This window comes from Mustela lutreola, chromosome 10, assembly GCF_030435805.1.
Source record: "Mustela lutreola isolate mMusLut2 chromosome 10, mMusLut2.pri, whole genome shotgun sequence".
Classification (NCBI taxonomy): domain Eukaryota; kingdom Metazoa; phylum Chordata; class Mammalia; order Carnivora; family Mustelidae; genus Mustela; species Mustela lutreola.
Window position 1 is genome coordinate 49,857,763 of NC_081299.1, and position 17,205 is coordinate 49,874,967.

The 17,205-nt window shown below is 39.5% G+C and overlaps 1 protein-coding gene across 7 annotated transcripts in view; it reads left to right on the forward strand.

Annotated features, from left to right (window-relative positions):
* Window positions 1-17,205, forward strand: part of NFIA (nuclear factor I A) — a 566,515-nt gene that overhangs the window by 478,476 nt on the left and 70,834 nt on the right. For all 7 annotated transcript variants that reach the window (XM_059138245.1, XM_059138246.1, XM_059138244.1 and 4 more), the window contains exon 7: window positions 9,284-9,412. In XM_059138245.1, coding sequence (XP_058994228.1) covers window positions 9,284-9,412 — 129 coding nt within the window. The remainder of the gene's footprint in view (window positions 1-9,283; window positions 9,413-17,205) is intronic.

Sequence of the window (17,205 nt, forward strand, 5' to 3'; positions counted from 1 at the left end):
ATTCTAGATAGAGAAACGTATCTAAGGAAGATGTTTACCAGGTTTGAGCACTGGATTATCCCTAGCCTGTTGGAGATGGGGAGGAGAGTGTTATTGTCCCCTCTGCTCCCCCAGGCTATATATAATTTTTAATTTGTATATGTGTATGCTTTGCTTCGTAACTTACAAAAGAGCTATACGTGCTGAAAAAATGAAGTGCGGTTTACCTGCTGTATAATAGTAGGACCAAAAGCATGAAAAATTACTTGGTGGTGTATAGACGAGAGCTGTCTCATAGAACTTTCTGCAGTGAGGCAAATGTTCTATATCTTCACTGTCCAGCATTGTAACAACTAGCCAAATATGGCTATTGAGCACTTGAAATATGGCTTTGCTGGAGCAACTGAATTTTTAAATTCATTTAATTTTAATTAATTTAAATGTAAGTAGCCACATGTGGCTAGTAGCTACCATATTGGATAGGGCAGATAGGAACCAAACATATGTATGATTGAGTTTTTTACTTTTCAGCTGGGTATCTAGGCAGGATGAATAAAACATTACGCTGTACTATACTGAATTTATTTTTCATGCAAAGGAAATTATTTGGTTTTCTCAGTAATTTTTTGTTTATTCTCAGTCCTCTGTGAATGTTGTGTGATTGCTATGTCGAGCCAAAATCAATCCTTCCCTAAACACAAGGGAGGATGGGAGGGACAGGGGAAGGATCGGAATGGGTAGGAGTCTCCAGCTTCTAAGTAGGAGGAGGATGAAATACAGCATTTTAAACTTCAGTTCTGACACTGGGGTGTCTGTATTTGCCCTAAAAGGAGAGGAAATCCCCCTTAAAACTCAGGAAACTTTATTGTTGGCCCAGGAACCAGATCTTTATATGACATTTTTCTTGTGTCTATTCTTTATTCTCCCAGGTAGTAAATTTTCACTCACAAACGAACATTTGGAATACATTAGAGAACTCATCATTTCTTTTCTCCTGAATAATCCATATAATTTTCACTCCATTCTCCCATTTTTAAAAATTAAAGAAATCACTTGTATGCAAGCCTTTTAAATTACCTGAACGTCTTTATGATGTGCTAATTCTTTGGGGGGTCCTTTCAGCTCATCTTAAATGGTTGCCTATAGAGTAAGAAGGATAAACCTCAGAAGCTATATTAACTTCCATTTTATTCTCTCCATCATAAAAAATGATTTTAAAACATTTCTATTCACCGAAAAAGGTTAAAAGTCAAAATAGTCTGAATGTTTTACCTTTTTTTTTTTTTTTTTTTTTTTTTGTTGAGTGCGTTAATCATCATAAATCACATTGGAATGAACCATAATGGATTTTATCGTTAGGACACAAATCTTAAAGATGAGTGCAGGATCTTGAAATACCTCCTCCTATCACACAGTGTGTGTTTCTACCCAGAGGAACAGAATGGCGCTTTAACTGTGAGATTAATCTATGCAATCACAGCCTTTATTTAGCATCACGGTTAGTGATTCTCTCATCACAAGGTGCAGAGGAGATGGTCCTAGGAAGGTCCGTTCTCGCCTGTTCAGCAGCTGCCAGGGAGTGCTGGGTTCTCTCCGTCGGGAAGAGTTGAGTCTGAGCATAAATTTGTTAGTGGGGGGCACCTGGGTGGCTCAGTAGGTTAAGCCTCTGCCTTGGGCTCAGGTCATGATCTCAGGGTCCAGATCGAGCCCCGCATCGGGCTCTCTGCTCAGCAGGGAGCCTGCTTCCTCTTCTCTCTCTCTGCCTACTTGTGATCTCTGTCTGTCAAATGAATAAATAAAATCTTAAAAAAAAAAAAAAGAGTTCCAATTTCTCTATATCCTCAAAAAAAAAGGGTTTTTTTTGTGTTTTGTTTTGTTTTGGTTTGGTTTGGTTTTTTTGCTGGTGGTAGATGAGTTGCAAAATATGGAACGGGGACTTACCCAACTTTCATCCTGAGCCTGAAAAACGGTGCGGAAATGGATGCTGACTCCATTCGTCAGAGAGATGTGGCTGGGGCACCCACTGCCTGCACCTAGATCTCGGGGTTTAGGGGAATCGGAATGCCGGGGTGGAAAGAGAAGAACCACAGTGGCAGTCAGCGCGCCACTTAGGCTGTAGAAAACTATGGTGGTATCATGAGTGAGCTCGATTTTAAACCAGCTCGTGATCCGTCGTGTTAGTACGATAGAGAAGTAATCGGAACTTTTTTCAGGAAGAAGCATGTCGGCGGGCGTAACGGTGGAAACGGGAAGAGCCCCGGCCTGCTGGGTTCCAGCCCCGACCCTCCAAGCGGTGCTTGTGTGGCCTCTCGCCTTCTTCGGGACTTTCCTGTGATCCCCTCCCTGAGTCTTTGTTTCCTGCCCACCTCGCGGGCAAGCGTGCTTTACTGCCTCCCATCTTCCAGAAGCTCTGCCTTGCTTCCCCCCAGCGCCCAAAGCTTACCACCCTACCGTCTGCTTCCCTCTGCAGACTCATTTCGGGAGGTGCTGACTATGCCCCTTTTCCCTTCTTCCTTCCTGATTTTGTAAGCCGTTCTCACCTATCTTCCCTGTGCCTTGCCCTCCTGGAGCTCATTTATTCTCATTATACGTGACCCCTCAGTAGCATTCGACTCACACCATCACAGCCTCCTCCTTGAAATACTTGGAGAGTCGGTAAAACGATGCTTTCCTATGAGTTCGGTGACTCAGCTAAGTTGCTTGTTTTGACACGGACTTTAGCAGCTCAGAGGCCTCTCTTGATGTCAAGACTTACTGAATTCTAGATCATTGTGTGTGTTAGACTTTACCTCTGCGTGAGGTATGACTGCGTTATAACATAGACAAGACTTGGGAGATATCAGTGGGTCTTAAAAAAAAAACTTTTGATCCTGCTTATGTTTGCCTGAGGCTTTATAGAGGAAGTAACTTGTTGAACAGGCAAGAGACCTCTTATGAATATTAAATGTACGAATTTGCTGTTAAACAATTTAACATCTTTGGGTCATTATGTTCTTCTAAGTCTAGGCGATACTTATTCCTTGGAGGTTCCGTCTTAAAAATACTGATAATAAATGCGGTATGTTTAATAAAATCCTAACTAATCTCTCCAAGTGCCAAGAAAAACCTTTGCCATATAAGATGAGAGGCTTCTTAGTATACTGTAGAGTTGTTTTTATTTTTTGCATGTTCTTTTGCAGCTGATTTAACCTTTCTTTGAATTTTTTCTTTGGATAACCAAATTAGAAACTTGAACTATAAATATACTTTATTGACTTAAGTAGGACACAGTTTGTATAATATACAAGGGAAACTATATGAGGCAGTGTGATGTGTTACAGAACCTACAAGCTTTAGGACCAGAGACCAGGGTCTGAAATACTGCTTCATAGCTGTGTGGTCTTAAGCAAGTTGCTTGACATCTCTTGGTGTCACGTTTCTGCAATATTTAGTTATAAGTTATATTAAGTTATATATATGTAAGTTAAATATAAGTTATATTTAGTTATAAGGATATTAATACCTACCTATTGGAGAATGAAAATATAAGCATTTGAGATATTTGTAAGTACTTGGCACATAGTAGGTATTCCATAATTTATACATTTTATTCTTCTCAGTCTGTGTTTGGGAATGATCAATATATAAAGGTTTGATGACCATCTCTTTAGCGGCCTCCGAGCTCTCTTGAGGCCACTGGATGGATGAAGCCTTCCAGCAGCCTTCAGGTTTGGTATAATAGTTGTTCTGCTAAAGCAGTAGTAATGATAGGTCACTGGGAATTAGATGAGGGCAATGGTCTGGAGAATACGTAAAGTCAAACTGGCAGCATTTTGTAGTCCTCTCTAACCTGCTTATATATTGGATTTTAAAACAAAAGTGCAGAGTTTGCTTGTTTCCAGAATTTTTCCCAAACAGATTGCAACTCTAAATGCGCATTATAGAAAACTTCCTGTTCTTGACTTTGCTACTTTGAAGAAAGAAATATATACCAGTTAAATTTTTTCCAACAATTTGGAGAACAACCACCCAAACTGTACAACAGACAAGATAATGTCCCGCTGTGAACAGGACAGTGAATTTTTGAGGAAGCACTCACACCGACTTGTTACAGTTTTGCCTTTTTAAAAATCCAGCATGTTATGCCATTGTTTCTTGAATAATTACAGTTTATTGTGATCTCTCCCTCCCCCCCCACCTTCCCATTAATATTGTACCTCCTTGACTCTTAAAAATCCCCTTTAAGAAGCTTCCTTAAGCAAAGTATAGCATTGTACTTTCTTCTCATTCCTGTAGGACTTGATTTATAACTGTCCCTATAAAGTTCTTAGTCAAAGGTCAAAGTAGTTGGTTAAGTCTCAAAATTTAGGAGACAGATGGAGTTGAAATTAATTATGCATTTTTCCCCTGTATCTTCTTTTTTCTTTTTTTTAAAGATTTATTTATTTATTTGACAGAGAGAGATTACAAGTAGGCAGAGAGGCAGGCAGAGAGAGAGAGGAGGAAGCAGGCTCCCTGCTGAGCAGAGAGCCCGATGCGGGACTCGATCCCAGGACCCTGAGATCATGACCTGAGCCGAAGGCAGCGGCTTAACCCACTGAGCCACCCAGGCGCTCCTCCCCTGTATCTTCTTTTTCACTTTCTGTAATATCAGGTTGTAGAAAAACTTACCAAATACACCTTGATTTATTATAGGAGACCCCAAGAATTATTTTTGAGGTTTTTCATGTCATTTGATCTGATTTTGTTATTGGTATTTCCTAAAAGAATCAGGGGGAAATAGAAGGTTTCCAAATTTATTTGGAAATAAAATTTACGCCATTAGAAATAACCACTTGTTCACTTCTTTTCCAAAAAGATGTCTTACTGTTTTCTCTGAGTGAGTGTAGGCTAGAGGCAAACTTCACTATCTAGCATGTATTTGCTAAAAATGATAGAAGCTTCTGGAATTCTAGAGAATAATTAGTTCCCAGTAAACATCTTTAATACATACATTTCTAGCATGGACAGTAGTCTCATATTTGAGTAACACCTTAGTTTGCTATTGCTGTATAACGAATTACCACAAACATAGCTTAAAACGAAACACATTTATTACCTTATTACCTTATCACCAGTTTCCATGGGTCAAGAGTCTGGGCACAACTTAGGTAGTCCCTCATCTCAGGGTCTCACAAGGCTATAATCAATATTTCGTCCAGGCTGCATTTTGTAGTCCTGGACTGCAGCTCTGAGTCTTCTGGAGCTCTGAGTCTTCTTGCAAACTCTCGTGATTATTGGCAGAATTGAGTTCCTTATAGCTTTAAGACTGAGGTTCTGGCTTTCTTAAGGCTAGCTGTCAGCCAGGGGCCCTGCTTAGCTCCTAAAAGTCCCTGCATTTCCTTGCCATATGGCCCTCTCATAGACCCCTTTACATCATGGCAGCTTATTTCTTCAAAGGCAGCAGGAGAATCTCTCTGACTTCTAGTCTCTCTTTTAAAAGGTTTGCCTGATTAGGTCAGGCCCACCCAGGATAATAACCTTTTAATTAATTCAGAATCATCTGATTAGAGACCTAAATTACATCTTCAAAAGCCCCTTCACCTTTGCAATACAACAACCTAATCACGAGAAGAACATCCATCATATTCACAGATACTGCCCACATTCAACTGGAGGAGATTTTGTAAAGTAGGTACCCCAGGGACCAGGAGCCCTGGGGTCATCTTAGAATTCTGACTACCACAAATATTAATGATGACTATAATGGAATATTTGTGAGTACTGTTTCTGGCCTGTGCTTTCAGGGTTTTCCTATTGGGCCTCTCACTTATAACTGCCTTCAAGGAACAGATTCATTGAATGACTAGAATTTCATGTTTGCCTGTGTCCCCTGGACACTATTTCAAACAACTCAGGTAGCTTAGGAAAATGGCAAAGTGGAGAGAAATTCAGAAAGTCTGATGGTTAGAAAACCAATGACAAGCCAAAATGCTTTTTGAAATCTGTCTTCTAGGGGCGCCTGGGTTGGCTCAGTGGGTTAAACATTGAACTCTTTATTTCAGCTCAGGTCAAGGTCTCAGGGTTGTGAGATCAAGTCCTGCATTTGAGGAACTGCTTAATATTCTCTCTCTCCCTCTCCCTCTGCGCTCCCCCCCCCCACTCATACGTGCTCGCTCTCTCTCATTCTCTCTGAAAAAAGGTTGAAAAAGAAAAAAAAAAGAACAAGAAATCCATCTTCTATTTTCTTTACCACCATTGGGGTTTTTTTTAGAGCAACCAATAGGAGAAAATGTCCCATTGAAACACAGCATCCTGCTAAATTTCTGCTTCTTGTTCTATAAAATTCTTTATTTTTACATAGGGAAAAGAACTTTGGAGTAATAATTTGTTTGTTCTGGAAAAAAAGGCAGCATTACTTTATAATCTTTTTTTAAAAAATCTGATGCTTCTGAAAAATACATTGAAATCAAAGTTTTGCTTTATTAAGAAGCCAATCATTCATTAATCTGTACAACCATGGTATAACAATTGTGCACGGATAATTGGTAAGAGAAATTGTAACAAGAAGCTTACTTTTAATCTAACAGGCAGAATCCAAATTTGATTTCAAAAATAAAAGTCAAGATTAATGTTCTCTCACTTTTAACATAAAGTAGTTTACTACCATTTTGAAATTTTATCCTGTCAATTAAGTATATGAAGCAAATTAACCAAAACATACATTATGCATATGGAGAAAATATTAAAGTATATAATAAGGAAATGTGCTCAATGTAAGTCTTTAAAAATTGAAAACACAAAGTAATTTTGAGATTCATGACAGCCTTAGGGTTCATCTTACTTGAGTGGGATAAATTTAGAAGATTATACATAGTTTGGCTTGTTGTTCTTGAATGCAGACAGTATTTCTTTTCTCTTTAACCCCTTCAAAGAGGATTTGAATTTTGCTGTTTTTGAATCTGTTTACCAACTTCATCATTCTTCATGTTCATGATTACCTGAGTCTTACCTCTCCATTCCCTCTCTTAAAAGAGTAAATGTAAATGGTGGATTTAAGTCATGTCACTGTCTCTGCCGTATTTAGAACGGCACGGGTTGGAACTCATGAACTTTTCAAAGAAATGCTTCCTTTTCTGTGAAGGCAACCATTTGCTTTCTTTAATAAGGTTAGTTCAGATGCTGCGTTTCCTCAGTGATTCCATTGTCTGAAAAAAATTCTGCCATCTTAAAAGTTTTGACATTTTCATCTTCTGTTCTATTTCTGTTTCATGACACATAATTCAGGCATTTGACTGAGCTGAAATCAGTGGATTGGTTGGCAGCCTAAAAATGTGTTTTGCGCAGGAGAGGTTTGAATGAATTGAGAGGTTTGTTTACATTTTGGTTAACGTTTATTTCTTCCCTTTAATTTTTAAATTGGAAATCCTCTCTCTAATGTAGTTCTGTGATTATACCTTAGGCTAAGTTACTTGCAACGAATGTTGGTCCAAGACCCCAATCTATCCTACTGGTGTTAGGATATTGGTATGGTGTGACTTTGGTTACTGATTCAAAGAGCAAGGAAACATAGCTAAGTTGCTGAGTGACGTGCTTTTTCATTCAAATCGTGTAGATATTGATCTGGAATGGCTGGAATCTAGATCTGTCCAGTTGGTGTGAAATCACACAGCACTTCCTAATGTCTTTACATGGTACCCTGCAGATATGCCTACCAGCTTGCAATTTGTTTCTTTCGTGGGGTCAAACTCTCAAGTTTTACTATGTTGGTTAGTAAAGCCACAGATAAGGTTGAGACTGTGACACCTAGTTTAAATATCTTTTCAGGCCACTGACTGCATTCTAGACCCTTTGTTGGATATTCTGAAAATAGAAACACAAAACACATTCTATCCATATAGAACCTGAAGTCGCACTCAAAACTTGTGTTGTAGAACCTATGAAGGAAATTTGTGGACATAAATAACAAGGACGTATTTAGATACAAGCCAAACTAAGTTTTGGGACAGATCTATACCTATAAAGTGCTTGGCACAGTGCTTGCGAGTTAGTAACTACTCAATAACAGATACCTGCTAATATCATTATTATTTTTATTACTTAGTTTTCCAGCTCACCCCAATAATTCTCTCGTCATAGAATACAACATATGTAGACCTATGTGAGTAAAAGAGAGCTGATTCTTTTGACATGCACTCAGACCAGTTTTGTGCTGCAAATTTAAGAGAGCCCAAATTTGTCCTGTGATGTGGAGAACAAGGAGTCATTTCCGTTATTTCTATATCCAAGTTTTCTTTGTTTTAATTGGCACCCTACCAAACTGATCGATGCCTCCAGTTGTGTGTGTCAGCGTGGCTGCCGAGAACATTACTAACTCAGTAATTACAAGAGACCATTTTCCCATTATTTTCCTCCCAAAGCCTTTTCTATGCTGGAAATGTTATGAAAACCTCAGAAACTATGATAAAAATACTATTTTTAAAAACAAGTTTTTATTGTATTTTCTTAACATAAAAGTAATATATGTTCATCACAGGAGAAACAAGCAAGCAAAAAGAGGCAATGAAAACCACCCAAATCCATCACACAGAGAGAACCCCCATTAGAGTTTATATGCGTTTCCTTCCAGTTCTTTCTCTGCACAGAGACCTATATTTTTAAGTGGCCTCCCAGCACAACATCCTATTTTATAATCACTTTCCATGTCTTTATTCCATGTCATTAAATGGAATGTCCTTATTCTCTAACGGTATGATTTGGATGAGTTCAATCATATTTATTTAACCAGTTTCAATTGTTGAGCATTTAAGGATTTTTTTTTTTTACTTTGACCTTTTATTTCTTTTTTCTATTATAAATAATTCATTGGATGAGCAACTGAGTTGTCCTTGTTGAGGGCTTTTTTTTTTTTTTTTAATGTGAAAATAGCTAAATTATTTAAAATGTGAAGAAGGTGCTTTCGTGCTTCAGCAAGGTACCTGGCAAGATGAAATGGTTGCAGATGGGGTCTTCATGTGCCTTCGAGAACCTCCTTTCTGAAGGCTCCCATGGGCCACAGGCGCACACAACTTGCAGGAAACTCTGGGCAGGGGCCCTCCATAGACAAGCTCAATCATGCCAAAAGGAACTGTGACTGAGTAGAGTAAGTTGAAGTCAATTCTAGGTGGACTTACCAAGGGGCCATTTTGTCCCCTGTTGGTTCCTGTGACAAATTCAAAGTCATTCCAAACAAATTCTGCGCACCCAGGTGGATTTCTTTTTTTTTTTAATTCTTCCAGTTTTATCTTTAATACAAGCTGCCGTGCCCTGAATTAAAATGTGCTTATCACTCAATCCTTCTTGCCAGGAATGCCATCTCCAACCACACTGAAGAAGTCGGAGAAGTCTGGTTTCAGCAGCCCCTCCCCTTCGCAGACCTCCTCCCTGGGAACCGCATTCACACAGCACCACCGACCTGTCATCACAGGACCCAGAGGTGAGCCACTCCCCAGCACCCTGGCTTGGGCTTAGATCATGGCCTTGGGAGCAGCGTAGCAGAAGGAGAGACAAGGAGGCCACTCCTAGAATGCTCCTAAAGGCAGTAAGTGCTCCAGTTTCTCCTCCCTGGGAACAGCTTTGGCATCAAACCCTGAATCCCTACCTCAGGCCAGAAGAGGGACCAAACCCCTCATTCCTTGTGGGATGTTGCCAAGAGGTAGGAGGTAATTTGAACTGAACCCAAATCAAGTCTGTCCTGCAAAAGGAGTGTGTGTGTGTGCGTGTGTGTGTGTGTGTGTGTGTTAGGTGAGTATATTTTCCTATAGCTAGTTACCTGTTTTCAAGTAAGAGCTATTTTTCATTCTCTCATCCTGCTGATTCCCTTTCCTTGAAACCTGATTTCAATATGTGGCGTTTTGCACTGAGGCTGTTTGCATCACGGTGTTGACGAGCAGTTTTCACTCATTCTTTTTGAAGTGGTAGATAGTTTGTCTGGTTTTCATTGCAATGTTTTCATTATTTTTGTCTCGTGTGCTTTTAAGTTTATTATTAAAATGTGTCCACAAGAAATATGATTTGTATTTCACATTAAAGACAAGCTTTAAACCTCAAGAGAATGTCAGCAAATCACTTAACTTGATCTTACTGCAAGATGAAAATATTTATTAGTTTGTTTATGAAACTCCCACAGTAGGAGTATGAATAATTGTAACCATGTTTACTTTCTTCCATCAGATTGTCGCTTAGGTAGGTCTGTGATCTACCAGCTGGTATTATAAAACATCCTAGAAAGTTATGGTCTCTTGTCTACTTTGACATATGCCTGGGGAAACTGATATTTCTTGCATTCATCTGAATGTGAGACCCACAAATCTGAATCCCGTTGTGAATGCTTGTGAGCATCTCAGGGGAAAATGGCTGTTGAAGGAGCGCCCAATGCACACACGCAGAAATCAGACTGATGAAAATAAGTATTTGGACTATTTTTTGAAGCAATTACTATATCCACCTTTATGAAGACTTACTTCCTCCATCTTTAAACATCTTGTGATCACTGACAGAATTTTCTCAAGGTTTCTTATTATTTCACTTCTGTGGGGTGTGTGTGTGTGTGTGTGTGTGTGTGTGTGTGTTATAATCAGAAAGGCAACTTATATATTTTTTTCTAACTTGAAACCTTGCATCTGAATTGGATTATGAATGAGTCTCTTTCAGTGGGGAGGTATTCTGATATTATCCTCAGGGTCAGCATTCATTAAGCATCTTAAACTGTAGGGGAAAATAAAAGACATGAAGTCCTTTTAGTCAGAAGATTTTCGTCTCAGGGAGATAAAGCAGGTAATGTTTCTCATCTTTCTATGGTCAGGTTAACATTTTAAATGCTAAATGAGCATTAAAAATAGAAATTTCTACGGGAACTCAGAGGAGGGAACCATAAGTTTCATTTGTTCATTAAATGACAATTTCCTGAGTGCCTGTCACTGGGAATTCAGTGGTTCCTGTCCTCATCAAGCATACAGTCTAGGGCAGAAGAGAGATGCAAGAAAATAAGCATTCAGAAGATGATGTGGAATGTGCTGTTACTACTTTTTATCATATAGACTTCAAAGTTTAGACAGCATTGACATGAAATCTTAAGAAGTCACTTACATGAATAGAGGGCATTCCAAGCAGAAGAAAGGTTCACAGGGTAGTGAGGTGATAAGGATTGGGAAGGACAGGATGTTAGCAGTCAGGATAGCTGGGTGAGCTGCCTCTTTGCCTTCCCATTTATCTTGTGGATTTTTTTAATAACCTCACCAATAAAACGGGACAGTACTGTTGCTGAATGAACTTTTCCTTCCAACCTCCTATTCTTACATAGAGACACGATAAAACAATATTTGTAGAGACTCTTTGAGGAGCATAAAGCAATGTGCATATATCATCATTTAATTCAATAAATATTGAGTGCCTTCTAGGCGTCTTGCCTTAAAACCACAGTTCTACACATTATTATAGCAATTCTAGCATTTACCTGTGAGGGCCAATATTGGGAGCTTCCTTATGCTGGATACTTAAACACATTTGCCAAAATGATCCGTGCTGGGTTGAACCAGAGTGGACCTCCTTAGCCTTCAGATCAATGAGCTTTGATCTCCTATTCATACCATTAAAAAAAAAAAAAAATGTTTGTGAGGAAAAGAGAAAGGTGCCTAGTTTAAGAATTATGGAATACCAAAGATTCTTTGTTTTCACCAGAATTCAAGATGGTTCCCAGCATCCTCGGTTCTTCTTTCTGGAAAATCTACTCAGATACCCATTCTTACTGCACCCTGCCCCCTGTTAGTGGTCCAGTAAAGGAAGTTGGAGTAATTTAGATGAAACTCTTCATTGGTGTCTTTGTGGCAAGAATCACAGAGTGGAGATGGGCTAACACGAGACATCTTGGGGCTAAGATACTTTTTAAGGTTGGTACTGAGCCTCTCTAAGAAATATTTGCTGCAGACGCCATATTGCTCTTTATTCTTCTCTGAACCAGATGGAAAGCTAATGCTTGGAATGAGATCACAGGATTAAGCTGATGTTTTAGGAAGATGATCCAAACTGAAGGAGAGCAAGTCTGACTGAATGAGCCAGTGTGGAATAAATGTGATGTGTACATAAAGGAGAATTCAACCTCGATGCTCCTTTTATTGTAAAGAGTTGCTATAACCCAAATCAGTAAATCATTAGAGAATCCATATAGACGTCGAACTTCAAAGGGCCTGGAAGAAGAGAAAGTTGTGTCCTTTATCAGGGTCCTGGGGCACAGGGACAGGGGAAGCTGTTTACTACACCGTTGCTCAGAATCACATATGTTCACCTCTGCATAGTATCCAGATTACAAGACTTCTACTGCCTCCTTTAAAAACTTCTTAAAATTTCTCTTGGGAATACCTTGACCAGACAAACACCAGTTTGTAGGCAGTAACTGTGTAATAGATCTCAAAACCCAGGCCAGAGGTGATATTTTAACAGACCTACAGCAAAACAAGGTCACCTCGCTGCTAAAAAAAAAAAAAAAAAAAAAAAAAAAAAACAGTGGCTCTCTTTTTTACTATAAACATAAGGCATATTTGGACATTTGGTGGACACTTGTTACAAAAGAAACCTCTCTTTGAAATTGCGAAGCAAATGCAAAAAGAAAAAGAAATAGGGCCTTTTAGGGAGGCAGCATTACACCATGGGTAAGGATAGAAGCTCAGTGGTCAAACGGACCAGTGTTGGAACTCTGTCTCCACCACTGTTACCGGCTGTGTGAACCTTGTATATTGATTTACTTCTCTAAGTCATAAGTTCCTCATCTATAAATTGGAGATCATAATCTCTACCTCAAGAGATTCATTTTATCTAAGCAAATGAAATCATGTATTTACAGTTGTTTGCACAGTGCCTGGAAATAGAATATGTACTCAAATCATGCAAACAAGTGAATCATCCATTTTCACCCAGGATTTGAAAATATCCTGTTGTCCCTACAACATTTTGTCCATCCCAAGACCAGCTCAAGTATGATTTTCTACACAAAAACCCCTTAGCTCCATGCAGGCTGCCATCACCTCACACTCCTCGAAGTCCCAAAGTCTTTCACACAAGACCAAGCGTCTTGCTTTGCAAGTTAATATATGTGTCTTGTCGCTGTCCTAGAATGGAACCTTTGAAAGGGAGGATCTATAACTTACACTTTTTGTTATCTTCATTGTGTATCATGCAATGAATTTTATGCTCAAATATTGGTTGAATAAATAAAATGTATCCACATTGCACATCAATGTACACAGAAAGCATTCATCCCTTCCCTGACATTGACAAGATTGTATTGCTTCAGAAAAACTAAAGAGTGATAAATGTATAATAGGTAAGGCAGGACTTCTTTATAAAGAATGTCCAATATGGGGAAGAACAATGGCCTTCCAGCCAAAGAAAGCTTTTGTTAAGATTATATAAGTAAAACCTTCATTAGTTTCTGCTATTCTAATCACTTCTCTATGTACATTGTGAAGGTAGTTGCTTTCTTAAAACAAATCCCCTCTTGGATACTGGCTTTCTTTGAGGCTTTGATAAGTCACTTAACCCTGTAGCCTCAGTTTGGCCATCTGTATCATGGGGATAATCCTTGGCCATCTATATAGTTAAAATTAGGTAAAGGGGTGAAAGCATTTTGGAATATCCTGGGGAGTGGGGGAGACATAATGTTTCCATAAAAGCATGTATGTCATTATACATTATTAAAATTACTGTGTACTCTAAGCTGAAAGATTAGGCTTTTGAAGACTTTCTTTTATCAGCACTTAAAATGTCAACCATAATAAAGTATTTAATCACAACAGTTTGCTTTATTCATGATAATTGAAAGAAATCTTTGTTCTTCCCTTTGCTTTTTTAAGTGACAAGGTTGTTGGATGATTTGAAGGTCTAATTCCTTTTACTGGAATTATTTGGAGCAATCGTGGTATTTTAGGGTCTCTTGGAATTTCGTCTTCTTGAAACTTAGGTGTCTGCCTGAAATCTTTGCTATTTTCAAAAACAAGATAATGAATGATACTTAATTTAAGCATTTCATTTAATATAATGCTCTACACTAAGGAAAGCAACTCTGCTTTAGGAATTTAGAAGTGGGGAAGCGCCTACAATGGTACACATTGCAAGACAGAGGTTGAAAATAATTATCAAGTAAGCACTCACTGAGCCTCATCTAGAACCACAGAATTTGAGAATAGTGCTCAAATTTGAGAATTTGAGAATAGCAAATTAGACTATCTGGTCTAATCCATTTCCTGTATCAGCTAAGCATGTGTTTGACTGCAAGTAACAGAAGATCGACTAAACAGGTCGTATTTTTCTCAAATAAAAACAAGTATGTGATTCAGGACTGTGATAGTCCAAGGGCTGAGATTTTATCTCTTAGCCTTGCTTTACTGCGTTGTGCTCATCCTCCTGCTTTGACCTCCTGATCACAATGTGGCCACTGTACACCTGCCTCACATCTGCATTCCAAGCAGATAGCAAGGCCTGCTCATTCTGACACCTTTTGTAGAATGTTGTGCAGCATGGTCTGAACTACACCACATGATCCCCTCTAGCTGCAAGAGAGGCGAGGAAGTCTGCATTATTTTTTAGCTGAACACACAGCTACTCTGTATAAAATTAGGGCTTTATAAGCAGGCAAGTGGAAGGGGAATATGCGGGTTAACAGTCAGCAATGTATTCCGCATTACTCCTCCAGATGAGTGAGCTCAGCTGAGACCAGAAGTCAAGTCTCCAATTCAGTGCCTCTTCCGTTATATCACGAGGTTCTACCTTTTTCTCCCCCACTGGGAGAAATAAACTGTATTTATTTAAACAATTAATTTGTTTTCACATTTTTTATTAGTCAAAGACACAACATAGCCATTTAGATCTTTTGATAAGCATGACATAACCCATGTTATCCAACTGAGTTTTTTAATAACAGCCATAAACAAATCTTTTTATTAGCCTGTGAATCCTTGCTACTAGTAATGCAGGCTTTCTGTTATATGCAAGTCACTTCAATTTTTGAGGTCAGTGTGACTTACTTGATATTAAAATTGATTTGCACACTCCCCTGTCTCTCTAGGGATCCGTTCTTTTTTTCTACCAGTATTTATGGAGCACTACAGCGGTACAGTATGCTCTATTAGTTGCCCAATAGAATGACCAAGAGAAGCTGGGATTTGGCCTCAGAGTGCTTACCTCCTGGTGGATGCTGGAGCAAGAAAGCCAGCAGGTGTATTACTGTGATAGGGGAAGCTTAGGGTGCTTTTGGGGACAAGGGCATCCTGATATAGAACCCCCGTAGCATTTGGCATTTGGCATCGCGGAGAGTCCAAATAAGCATAAGACTTAACGCCTTGGGCTCCTGGGTGGCTCAGTCTGTTAAGCGTCTGCCTTCAGCTCAGGTCATGATCCCAAGGTCCTGGGATTAAGTCCCACGTCAGGCTCCCTGCTCTGCAGGGAGTCTGCTTCTCCCTCTGCCCCACCCCCAACTCGTTCTCTCAGTCTCTCTTTCTCCCTCTCTCTCAAATAAATAAATCAAATCTTAAAATAATAATAATAATAATAATAATAAGGACTCAACCCCTCTTCTCCCACAGAGTACCTTCTCATTGTAAGCCTGGAAAACAAAGCAACAGCAACAAATTGTGCTTTTTGATAACTAGGTACTGTAAGCACGAAGCTAAACCACCCATTTCTTTATAACTCAAAAAACATATACCCTTGAAGGGAGTTTAGAAGTAAAATTGCCCCAGTACCAAAAATATACATAAGATAAGCCAAAATAGTAGCCACATAAACCAAAGATTTATTGTGTGGCTTTCCAAGAGTCATGCCCCTTTCTGTTTGGAGAGGTATTCAGAAGTTTATATGCTCTATAAACCTCTCTAAGTCCAAGATCCTTGTGATTCAGGTAGGGATCCTGCTCTTAGTGATGAAACATCTAAGGGTCTGCGGTTAACAATATCGCCAAGTTTGGCCAAGAAAAACATACTTTAGAGAATTATGAGAATTAAGATCACCTTCCAGGAAATGGAGGTCACGAGGGAAGGTTGGAGGAGTGTGGATTCATAGACAATAATAGAGGAGGAAGGAGAGGAGAGGCAAAATATGAAGGCAGCAGTTATCACTAGATGGCAGGGCCCCCTGGAGCAGGAACCATGGTTTTTTTCTTCCTACCTGCGTCCCTCAGCATCGTGTCTGCCATAAGGAAAGCACTCGCCAAACATTTGTTGAATACATGAGTGGCTTCATGGATTGGATTGAAGATACACAGAAAGTCTGGGAATAACAGGGAGTTGTTTCCATCCTCCGTGTGGAATGATAATATAATATCCAAGTGCATGTCTTCGGTGGGATTTAGGGAGATGCACCGTCTCGTGAATAAATGCTCAGTACATACTCACTTTGCCTTAAGGAAGAGCTTCTACCTTGCCAGGCATTAGGAGAAATACCAAGCTTGAGGGGATGTGATCCCCTTTTTGTAGAATATTTGCTGTAGCGTTACAAAGTTGGTTGTCAACATTAAGGACCCGCAAGAAGACGTCCTCCCTCTATCGCCACCATCACCACGTCACCCCTCCCTTGGCATGGGTCCCCCTAAGTGATAGGTGTGTGCAGCTTTCTCGCATGGTGTCTGCAAACTTCTTTGCCTCTTAGGAAAGCTTTTAACATAGTTGTAGAACCCACCGGCACTCCTTTCCAAGGAGCTGAATCTAATTTGTCTCTCCTGGTTTAGTGCAATTGAATCATCTCAGGGAAATGAGAAGCAATTAAGTACCTGTTGCTAACAAGGTGCGGAAAGAATCTGCCAGCAGACACAAGGTGTTTATTTATTATTGGAGTATGTCATTTGAGACAACATTACGTTGTCACTCTACAATAAGAAATGCCAGAATTGATTCCCAAGTGAGGGCATCGTAGACTGAACAAGTACAACCTTTGAGAGGCATTGAAAGACAAGCCAGTAGGGCCTGTGAACGTTGGTCAGGGTCAGCCCGGGTGCTGGTGTCCAGCCCAGTGGGAAACGCTGTCGATGGGGATTTGAAGGAGCTGGATGGCAAAGAGGAAAGGCAGCTTTTGAGCAAAGATCCTTTAAGTCCCAGTTCAGGAAATTATTAAATTCATTAGCCAGATACTTACAACCAGCTATTACTGCCCAGCCAAAGGAAAAAACAGTGCCAGCAAATGTTTTAAAACTACAACTAAACAAAAGTCAGGAAGCGTGTAATTAAAACTGTACCTTTATTGTAT